Source organism: Acipenser ruthenus, unplaced genomic scaffold (assembly GCF_902713425.1).
Source record: "Acipenser ruthenus unplaced genomic scaffold, fAciRut3.2 maternal haplotype, whole genome shotgun sequence".
Taxonomy (NCBI): Eukaryota; Metazoa; Chordata; class Actinopteri; order Acipenseriformes; family Acipenseridae; genus Acipenser; species Acipenser ruthenus.
Genome location: NW_026708300.1, coordinates 12,501 through 24,149, shown reverse-complemented (window position 1 = coordinate 24,149; position 11,649 = coordinate 12,501). Strand labels below are relative to the sequence as shown.

Genomic DNA, 11,649 nt, shown 5'->3' with positions numbered 1-11,649 from the left:
TCCTTTCTCTCCTCTCTTCCTCTCTTCCTCTCTCCCCCTCTTCCTCTCTTCTCTCCCCTCTCTTTCTAAAGATCATCTTTATAATCATTTTGAATTGCATTGTAACTGCAGTTTGAGATCATCTTTATAATCATTTTGAATTGCATTGTAACTGCAGTTTAAGATCATCTTTATAATCATTTTGAATTGCATTGTAACTGCAGTTTAAGATCATCTTTATAATCATTTTGAATTGCATTGTAACTGCAGTTTTATAATCATTTTGAATTGCATTGTAACTGCAGTTTAAGATCATCTTTATAATCATTTTGAATTGCATTGTAACTGCAGTTTAAGATCATCTTTATAACCATTTTGAATTGCATTGTAACTGCAGTTTAAGATCATCTTTATAACCATTTTGAATTGCATTGTAACTGCAGTTTAAGATCATCTTTATAATCATTTTGAATTGCATTGTAACTGCAGTTTAAGATCGCTGTCTCTGTAAGCAGTGTACTATGCAATGGATTATAAAGTAAAAAACCCAAATATATATAAATGACATTTTTTTAATGACATGTACACAAAAGAATTGAATAATTTGAAAACAAAAATTGTTTATTTCAGGACGTTTCGATACAAAATCCCTTCATCTTCAGCTGTCAACACAGGGGCCAGCAAACTTTCAAATCTATCTACACTATCTACACACACATATATACAAGCAAATATATACATCTATGCACATTGCATTTCCCTCCCCTAAAGAAACGTGCCTAAACGTGACAGACGGTAACCGGGGGCGACGGCGGAATCTCCGTCTCCTGACAGTCCCTCCTCTCCTCGGACGCTCCTCCCCCGCTCGCGCTGGACCGCTCCCCTGCCCCGCGCCCCCCTCCTCCCCTGACAGCCGCGATTTTCGCTTTGAAGGCGGGGCTTGGGCGGCAGCAGCCAATCAGAGCGGCGCAGCTCCGTCGGAAGGCGGGGTCCAGGTAGGCATAGAGCAGCGGGTTGAGGCAGCTGTTGACGTACGCCAGGCAGGTGGCATAAGGGTGTGCCAGCAGCAGGAAGCGGTCGAAGGAGCAGGCGTAGGGCAGCGCCTCCAGCTCGGTCATGACGGAGAGGATCTTGTTGACGTGGTAGGGCAGCCAGCACAGAGCGAACGCCGCCACCAGAGTCGCGATTATGCTCAGCAGCCTCCTCTGCTGTCTGCGGTTCCGCGAGTCCCCCCTCCCGGTTTTCCCCTCTCCCTGTCGGCCGAAGTGCCTTGACACGGCCAGCCCCACTGACCAATAGCAGAGCAGCATGACCGTCAGGGGCAGGAGGAACCCCAGCATCGTGGAGGTGAGCCCCAAAACGGCGTTCCACCCCGCTTCGGCGGAGGGGGAGGAGGAGGCGAGGGAGTAGTCCATTTCGCAGGCGGTGTGAGAGACCCTGGACTCCTGCCCTCCCTCCCCCTCCCCTTCTTCCTCGTCATAATCCCCGAAAGTGTGACTCTTCACCGTCCGGAAGACCAAGGCGGGCAGCCCCAGAACGGCAGCCAGCGCCCAGACGCAGAGGACGGGGGCCAGCCCGAGCCAGGACCCCCTCTCCCGGCCCGCTCTCCCCCCAGCCCCCGCGGAGAGGGAGCGGACGACGGCGAGGTAACGCTCCACGCTGAGGCCGGTGAGGGAGAACACGCTGGCGTACATGTTGATGACTGCCAGGTAGCTGCTGAGCTTGCACAGAGCCGCTCCGAAGGGCCAGTGGTAACCCAGGGCGGTGTAGGCGGCCCACAGGGGCAGGGTGAAGACGAAGGAGAGGTCGGCCAGGGCCAGGCTGGCGATGAAGGCGTGAGTCAGGCCCCTGCTCCTGCCTCCCGGGCCCCCCCGTCGCTGGAGGCTCTCCCGGGGCCCGTTCCTCTTTCCTCTCCAGGGCAGGTAGGCTCTCAGGACCAGCCCGTTGCCCAGGGAGCCCACGGCGAAGGCCAGCAGGTAGATGGAGGGGATGATGGCGAGGCTGGGAGCCCAGTCTGCGTAGTCACAGTCCGAGGGGGGCGGGAGCTGGGAGGGGGTGTGGTTTGTGGGCTCCGCCCCCGGGAGGAGCCAGGCGCTGTGGTTGGATGGGCGGGGCATGGCGGGGAGAGAGGGAGGAGTCAGGCTGTCTGGAGAGATCGGTGTGTCTGCCCACCGACTTGAAATAAAATGAGAGTGTCTGTCTGTCTGTCTCTCTCTCGCTCTCTCTGTCTGTGTCTCTGTGTGTCTCTCTCGCTCTCTGTGTCTCTCTCTCTCTCACTCTCTCTCGCTCTCTCTGTGTGTCTCTCTCTCTGTCTCTCTTTGTCTATCTCTCTCTCTGTCTGTCTCTCTCTCTCTGTCTATCTCTGTCTGTCTATCTCTCTGTATGTCTCTCTCTGTCCATATCTGTCTGTCTCTCTCTCTCTCTGTATGTCTCTCTCTGTCTATATCTGTCTGTCTCTCGCTCTCTTTGTGTGTCTCTCTCTCTCTGTGTCTATCTGTCTGTCTGTCTATCTCTCTGTATGTCTCTCTCTGTCTATCTCTGTCTGTCTCTCTCTCTCTGTCTCTGTATGTCTCTCTCTGTCTATCTCTCTGTCTGTCTCTGTCTGTCTCTCGCTCTTTGTGTGTCTCTCTCGCTCTCTTTGTGTGTGTCTCTCACTCTCTCTCGCTCTCTCTGTGTGTCTTTCTCTCTGTCTCTCTGTCTCTCTCTCTCTTTATCACTCGGTGCAGACGTGACTCCTCCTCTCTGTCTCTCCTCAGCGCAGGACTCTAAAAGAACAAACAAACAAACAAACATAATCTATTAATTGCTGAACTGCAGCTGCGGCCAAACACTTAGCATCCCTGAGAGTTATAGGATTGAGACATCATTAAAAACGAAAAACTGTATGAACATAATTTAGATCCTTTTATTTAACATCAAAAGAAACTACAAAATGATATCAGGGCTGGATCGCATCAATATCAGGGTCTAGTGCTGTATATTATAAAGACATTTCAGAGGGCTGGATCGCATCAATATCAGGGTCTAGTGCTGTATATTATAAAGACATTTCAGAGGGCTGGATCGCATCAATATCAGGGTCTAGCGCTGTATATTATAAAGACATTTCAGAGGGCTGGATCGCATCAATATCAGGGTCTAGTGCTGTATATTATAAAGACATTTCAGAGGGCTGGATCGCATCAATATCAGGGTCTAGTGCTGTATATTATAAAGACATTTCAGAGGGCTGGATCGCATCAATATCAGGGTCTAGTGCTGTATATTATAAAGACATTTCAGAGGGCTGGATCGCATCAATATCAGGGTCTAGTGCTGTATATTATAAAGACATTTCAGAGGGCTGGATCGCATCAATATCAGGGTCTAGCGCTGTATATTATAAAGACATTTCAGAGGGCTGGATCGCATCAATATCAGAGTCTAGTGCTGTATATTATAAAGACATTTCAGAGGAGCTGGATCGCATCAATATCAGGGTCTAGTGCTATATATTATAAAGACATTTCAGAGGGCTGGATCGCATCAATATCAGGGTCTAGTGCTATATATTATAAAGACATTACAGAGGGCTGGATCGCATCAATATCAGGGTCTAGCGCTGTATATTATAAAGACATTTCAGAGGGCTGGATCGCATCAATATCAGGGTCTAGTGCTGTATATTATAAAGACATTTCAGAGGGCTGGATCGCATCAGTATCAAAGCATATATATATATATATATATAAAGACACTAAAACTATTTAAAAAACCATTTTCTGCAAAGTTACTCCTGATAAAGTTCAACAGCAAATACAAACGCATTGAAAACATCAGCCTCACCTTGATTGTGTAAAACTCACTGAAATTCCTTAATCTTGACTTCTTTCACACACACTCCTCTCTCCTCTCCTTCCTCTAGTTTGTTCGAGGGAGTTGTTCTGCTTCAGATGTTGGGTGTGTGTCTCAGTCTCTGTCTGTCTCTGAACTGTGCGATTGAAGAAGTGAATCTGAGTCACACACTTTCTCTCTCTCTCTCTCTCTCTCTCTCTCTCTCTCTCTGTCGCCTCCCTTCACTAAAACAACCAGGGAAACTTAACAGGACCACCCACTTAAATTAACCACAGCAATTACCCCCCCCCCCTCCCTCCTCCCCCACACACACATCAATTCAACCCATCTGTGAAAAACCAACCTTCTCCAACTGTAAAGTAAATATATTATTGATAAATGCTTCTGTCTGGAATTACATTGTAACTGCAGTTTAATATCACTAGACTAGACTGGAATTACATTGTAACTGCAGTTTAATATCACTAGACTGGACTGGAATTACATTGTAACTGCAGTTTAATATCACTAGACTGGACTGGAATTACATTGTAACTGCAGTTTAATATCACTAGACTGGACTGGAATTACATTGTAACTGCAGTTTAATATCACTAGACTGGACTGGGATTACATTGTAACTGCAGTTTAATATCACTAGACTGGACTGGAATTACATTGTAACTGCAGTTTAATATCACTAGACTGGACTGGACTGGAATTACATTGTAACTGCAGTTTAATATCACTAGACTGGACTGGACTGGAATTACATTGTAACTGCAGTTTAATATCACTAGACTGGACTGGAATTACATTGTAACTGCAGTTTAATATCACTAGACTGGACTGGAATTACATTGTAACTGCAGTTTAATATCACTAGACTAGACTGGAATTACATTGTAACTGCAGTTTAATATCACTAGACTGGACTGGAATTACATTGTAACTGCAGTTTAATATCACTAGACTGGACTGGAATTACATTGTAACTGCAGTTTAATATCACTAGACTGGACTGGACTGGAATTACATTGTAACTGCAGTTTAATATCACTAGACTGGACTGGACTGGAATTACATTGTAACTGCAGTTTAATATCACTAGACTGGACTGGAATTACATTGTAACTGCAGTTTAATATCACTAGACTGGACTGGAATTACATTGTAACTGCAGTTTAATATCACTAGACTGGACTGGACTGGAATTACATTGTAACTGCAGTTTAATATCACTAGACTGGACTGGAATTACATTGTAACTGCAGTTTAATATCACTAGACTAGACTGGAATTACATTGTAACTGCAGTTTAATATCACTAGACTAGACTGGAATTACATTGTAACTGCAGTTTAATATCACTAGACTGGACTGGAATTACATTGTAACTGCAGTTTAATATCACTAGACTAGACTGGACTGGAATTACATTGTAACTGCAGTTTAATATCACTAGACTAGACTGGAATTACATTGTAACTGCAGTTTAATATCACTAGACTGGACTGGAATTACATTGTAACTGCAGTTTAATATCACTAGACTGGACTGGAATTACATTGTAACTGCAGTTTAATATCACTAGACTGGACTGGACTGGAATTACATTGTAACTGCAGTTTAATATCACTAGACTAGACTGGAATTACATTGTAACTGCAGTTTAATATCACTAGACTGGACTGGACTGGAATTACATTGTAACTGCAGTTTAATATCACTAGACTGGACTGGAATTACATTGTAACTGCAGTTTAATATCACTAGACTGGACTGGAATTACATTGTAACTGCAGTTTAATATCACTAGACTGGACTGGACTGGAATTACATTGTAACTGCAGTTTAATATCACTAGACTGGACTGGAATTACATTGTAACTGCAGTTTAATATCACTAGACTAGACTGGAATTACATTGTAACTGCAGTTTAATATCACTAGACTAGACTGGACTGGAATTACATTGTAACTGCAGTTTAATATCACTAGACTGGACTGGACTGGAATTACATTGTAACTGCAGTTTAATATCACTAGACTGGACTGGAATTACATTGTAACTGCAGTTTAATATCACTAGACTGGACTGGAATTACATTGTAACTGCAGTTTAATATCACTAGACTAGACTGGACTGGAATTACATTGTAACTGCAGTTTAATATCACTAGACTGGACTGGAATTACATTGTAACTGCAGTTTAATATCACTAGACTAGACTGGAATTACATTGTAACTGCAGTTTAATATCACTAGACTAGACTGGAATTACATTGTAACTGCAGTTTAATATCACTAGACTGGACTGGAATTACATTGTAACTGCAGTTTAATATCACTAGACTGGACTGGAATTACATTGTAACTGCAGTTTAATATCACTAGACTGGACTGGAATTACATTGTAACTGCAGTTTAATATCACTAGACTGGACTGGAATTACATTGTAACTGCAGTTTAATATCACTAGACTAGACTGGACTGGAATTACATTGTAACTGCAGTTTAATATCACTAGACTGGACTGGAATTACATTGTAACTGCAGTTTAATATCACTAGACTGGACTGGAATTACATTGTAACTGCAGTTTAATATCACTAGACTGGACTGGAATTACATTGTAACTGCAGTTTAATATCACTAGACTGGACTGGAATTACATTGTAACTGCAGTTTAATATCACTAGACTGGACTGGAATTACATTGTAACTGCAGTTTAATATCACTAGACTAGACTGGAATTACATTGTAACTGCAGTTTAATATCACTAGACTAGACTGGAATTACATTGTAACTGCAGTTTAATATCACTAGACTGGACTGGAATTACATTGTAACTGCAGTTTAATATCACTAGACTGGACTGGAATTACATTGTAACTGCAGTTTAATATCACTAGACTGGACTGGAATTACATTGTAACTGCAGTTTAATATCACTAGACTGGACTGGAATTACATTGCAACTGCAGTTTAATATCACTAGACTGGACTGGACTGGAATTACATTGTAACTGCAGTTTAATATCACTAGACTAGACTGGACTGGAATTACATTGTAACTGCAGTTTAATATCACTAGACTGGACTGGAATTACATTGTAACTGCAGTTTAATATCACTAGACTGGACTGGAATTACATTGTAACTGCAGTTTAATATCACTAGACTGGACTGGAATTACATTGTAACTGCAGTTTAATATCACTAGACTGGACTGGAATTACATTGTAACTGCAGTTTAATATCACTAGACTGGACTGGAATTACATTGTAACTGCAGTTTAATATCACTAGACTCGCTCTGTGAAGTTAAAGTCTCATTTTTAACACGCTGTCTGTGTCTTGCAGGGATAAGATCTTGTTTTGCAGTTCGATTGCTAATGAAGTGGGGGGGGGGGGCTGTGCTCATTAGCATCTCTAATTAAACTCCTCGTGGATGTTGTTTGGATCCCTTTAATCGAGCGGCGCGAATGGGCGTGTAAATTAAACTGCAGTTCAAACACGATTAGCCTCAAACTAAAGCAGTCGAATCGCCCTGACTGTACTCTTGTGTTTGTGTTTTAATTGTTTTGTCTTTGCGATGTCAATTTACACCGCGATGTGGATTCCACGATGTGGTTTTTTTTTTTCAAATCGTGTCGCGTCCCCGGACGCTGTGTATTGGGAGTCAATTTGATGTGGTCCGGAGCGAATAGTCGTGACGGGACGGTCCCGGGTCCGGGAGGTGCTCCGTGCTGGGATTATGGGAGCCCGCAGTAACTGTTATAGAACAGAAAACCATTGTGTTTCATCTCAGACTTCACAAGCGCATTATACGCACGTGTGATGCGTTTCTCTGTATTTAAAGTATCACGGATGTTCTTGTTGTTGCTGCATCTTGTAAAGCGCTTTGTGACGGCGGTCCGCTATGAAAGGCGCTATATAGAATATAGTTTGATTGATTGATTGAACCGCGGCGTGCAAATCACATTATTCCAGGACGCACTGTTGATATCAAATCAACATGTTTGTCACGTTTGATTTATTAATCCTGGCGCTTAATTTTCTTCTTTTTTAAGGAAAACAAAGCGAGTCAACACAGTTAATATACTGAATTACGAATTAACATTGACTTTAGAGAGAGAGAGAGAGAGAGAGGGAGGGGAGAGAGAGAGAGGGGGGAGAGAGGGGGGAGGGAGGGAGGGAGAGAGAGATAGAGAGAGAGAGGGGGAGGGAGGGAGAGAGAGAGGGGGGAGGGGGAGAGAGAGAGATAGAGATAGAGTCTGAGATAGATAGAGTCTGAGCCCAACACTGTTCAACATCTATATCAATGAGCTGGCCACAGTGTTGGAGCAGTCTGCAGCCCCTGGCCTCACTCTACATGACACTGAAGTCAAGTTTCTGCTCTATGCAGATGACCTGGTCCTGCTGTCACCCACAGAGCAGGGGCTGCAGCAGAGCCTGGCACTGCTAGAGCAGTACTGTCAGACCTGGGCCCTGGCAGTAAACATGAACAAGACCAGAGTCATGATATTCCAGAAGAAAGCCAGATCTCAGGGAAATAAGTACCACTTCACTCTAGGTAACACCACCCTAGAGCACACCAGCAGCTACACATACCTGGGTCTGACCATCAGTGCGTCAGGGAGCTTTAACCTGGCAGTGAATGCACTAAAGGAGAAAGCACGCAGGGCTTTTTATGCCATAAAGAGGAGGCTCTACAATATAAATCCCCCCGTCAAAATTTGGCTCAAAATTTTTGAAAGTGTAATTCAGCCAATTGCTCTCTATGGCAGTGAAGTGTGGGGTCCAATCACCAACCAGGACTACACAAAATGGGACAAACACCCCACAGAAACCCTGCATGCAGAGTTCTGTAAAAACATCATGAGATTACAAAGAAAAACACCAAACAATGCATGCAGGGCTGAATTAGGCCTTTATCCATTGATTATTAACATCCAAAAAAGAGCATTAAAATACTGGATTCATCTAAAAACTAGTGACCCAAACTCACTCCATCATAAAGCCCTGCAATACCAAGAGCTCAGCCCAGAAAAGAGTCCCCTCAGCCAGCTGGTCCTGAAGCTCACTGAGCTGAGCAACACTGACATCAGTCAGCTTCAGGACAGCACTGCAAAAACAATTCCAATTAGTGTCAACCAAATTATAAAACACCTGAAACACTCCTATCTGGACCATTGGGATACAAACACTAAAACACAAAACAAACTAGAGTGCTATCGAACCCTAAATAGAAATTACACCCTGGCAGAATACCTGGTAACTGTCAGAAACACAAAGCAGAGGCAGATCCTGACCAAATACCGGCTCAGTGACCACAACCTGGCCATTGAAAAAGGCCGACAGAGGCAAACCTGGCTGGCCAGGGAGAACAGGCACTGTGGTCACTGTGAGACAGGAGAGGTCGAGACAGAGATTCACTTCCTGACACACTGTGAAAAATATAAAAACATAAGGGACATTTTCTTCCCCAAATTCTGTGATTTAGTCCCAGAATTCCCAAAAATGTGTGATACCCAGAAGCTGTCAATCCTGCTGGGGGAAGACAAACACACAGCCAGACTGGCTGGTCAATACGTGGAGACCTGTCATAGCCTGAGGGACAGACCGTGAACACGTCACACTAGAGAGGGAAAAGAGAGAGGGAGGGAGGGAGGGATTCTGTTTAATATAGAAAGAGGGAGGGAGGGAGGGAGGGGGTATTGTTTAATTGAGGGAGGGGGGATTCTGTTTAATAGAGGGAGGGAGGGGGATTCTGTTTAATATAGAGGGGGGAAGGGGGTACTGTTTGATATAGAGGGGAAGGGAGGGATTCTGTTTACTGTATTAATATAGAGGGAGGAGGGATACTGTTAGTATTAAGAAAAATTCTTTGTCTGTATATTTGAGTTGGTTATGCCATGTATGTGCTTTGGCAACACAATTATTTTTATTGTCATGCCAATAAAGCCAATTTGAATTTGAATTTGAATTTGAGAGAGAGGGGGGGGAGGGGGAGAGAGAGAAAGAGAGGGGGGAGATAGAGAGGGGGAGGGGGAGAGAGAGAGAGAGATTTTACCTGCATAACTGACCTTTGTCTTTGATCCAACAATGAAAAAAGACACAACAAACTATATATATATATATATATATATATATACTATAACTGCAGCTTTTTCCCCTAGAATGCGCTCAATACACAACACGACTACGACAGCTACAGCACTGCTATAATACTACAGAGGAAAAGCCTTATCCAGACTCAACACGCGTTGATTACGAAACTTAACAGGACCACCCACTTAAATTACACTCACACACACACACACACACACACACACACACACTGACACACACTGAGACACACACACACTGACACACACACTCACACACACACACACTGACACACACACACACACACTCACACACACACACACACACACTGACACACAGACACACACACACACACACACACACACACTCACACAGACACACACACACACACACTGACACACACACACTCACACACACACACACACTCACACACACACACACACACACACTGACACACACACACACACACACACACACACACACACTGACACACACACACTCACACAGACACACACACACACACACTGACACACACACACACTGACACACACACACACTCACACTGACACACACACACACACACACACACACACAGACACACACACACACACACACACACACACACACACACTGACACACACACACACTCACACAGACACACACACACACACACTGACACACACACACACTCACACAGACACACACACACACACAGACACACACACACACTCACACAGACACACACACACTGACACACACACACACACACACACACACACACAGATCATCATCACGATTTCAACACGCGTGTTTCCATAACGCCAGATGCGAGAATAAATCTGCAGCGTTGAAATAAGACGCTCCAAGATGTGGCGCCGCGGTTTCTGGTTTCTGAGGCGTTTCACGGTTTTGACGAGCCGCCGGCGCTGTGAGCTTTTTTTTGCATTGATGTATAAACACTTGCAGCTCATTAAAACAAAAATGAAACGGTTCAAACTCTTATGCAAGGAGGGGAGTCCAGCATCCATCCCCGCTCACAATAGAGTTGTCTCCGGCTAATAGAACGCCCCCTCCCTCCCCCCCCTCGCTGGACAGAGTTGACCACACCCGGTCACAATATGTCAAAGGTCAATCACGACATCAATCAGTCCTTAATGCGTGTTTATTACCTCTGTCGCGACAGACGCGCGTCAGCATATGACAGGGACCAGAATACGCATCAGGCGAGCGTGTGTGTTTATAAACTAATTGAGAAACTAAACTAACTGACTAATGTCTATCTATCTGAAGGAGGCTGTGTAGTCCAGTGGTTAAAGGAAAGGGCTTGTAACCAGGAGGTCCCCGGTTCAAATCCCACCTCAGGCACTGACTCATTGTGTGACCCTGAGCAAGTCACTTCACCTCCTTGTGCTCCGTCCTTCAGGATGAGACGTCAAACAAACAAGCTCCTATAGGAAGTGACTCTGCAGCAGCCACTGACTCCCTGTGTGTGTGACCCTGAGCAAGTCACTGAACCTCCTTGTGCTCCGTCCTTCAGGATGAGACGTCAAACAAACGAGCTCCTATTGGAAGTGACTCTGCAGCAGCCACTGACTCCCTGTGTGTGTGACCCTGAGCAAGTCACTGAACCTCCTTGTGCTCCGTCCTTCAGGATGAGACGTCAAACAAACGAGCTCCTATTGGAAGTGACTCTGCAGCAGCCACTGACTCCCTGTGTGTGTGTGACCCTGAGCAAGTCA

At 44.5% G+C, this 11,649-nt stretch overlaps 1 protein-coding gene across 1 annotated transcript; it reads right to left on the bottom strand.

Moving 5' to 3' along the window:
* Window positions 1–588: 588 nt before the first annotated feature.
* On the bottom strand, window positions 589–4,020 carry LOC117410005 (apelin receptor B-like). Its single transcript, XM_059020699.1, has 2 exons — window positions 3,805–4,020; window positions 589–2,744 (listed from the first exon to the last, which is right to left on the bottom strand). The coding sequence occupies exon 2, from the start codon at window positions 2,094–2,096 to the stop codon at window positions 759–761; it is 1,338 nt and encodes a 445-aa protein (XP_058876682.1). The 5' UTR covers window positions 2,097–2,744; window positions 3,805–4,020; the 3' UTR covers window positions 589–758.
* Between the last annotated feature and the right edge of the window lie 7,629 nt (window positions 4,021–11,649).

Coding starts and splice junctions, on each gene's coding strand:
- LOC117410005 (XM_059020699.1), bottom strand. CDS start 2,096: ATGCCCCGCCCATCCAACCACAGCGCCTGGCTCCTCCCGGGGGCGGAG.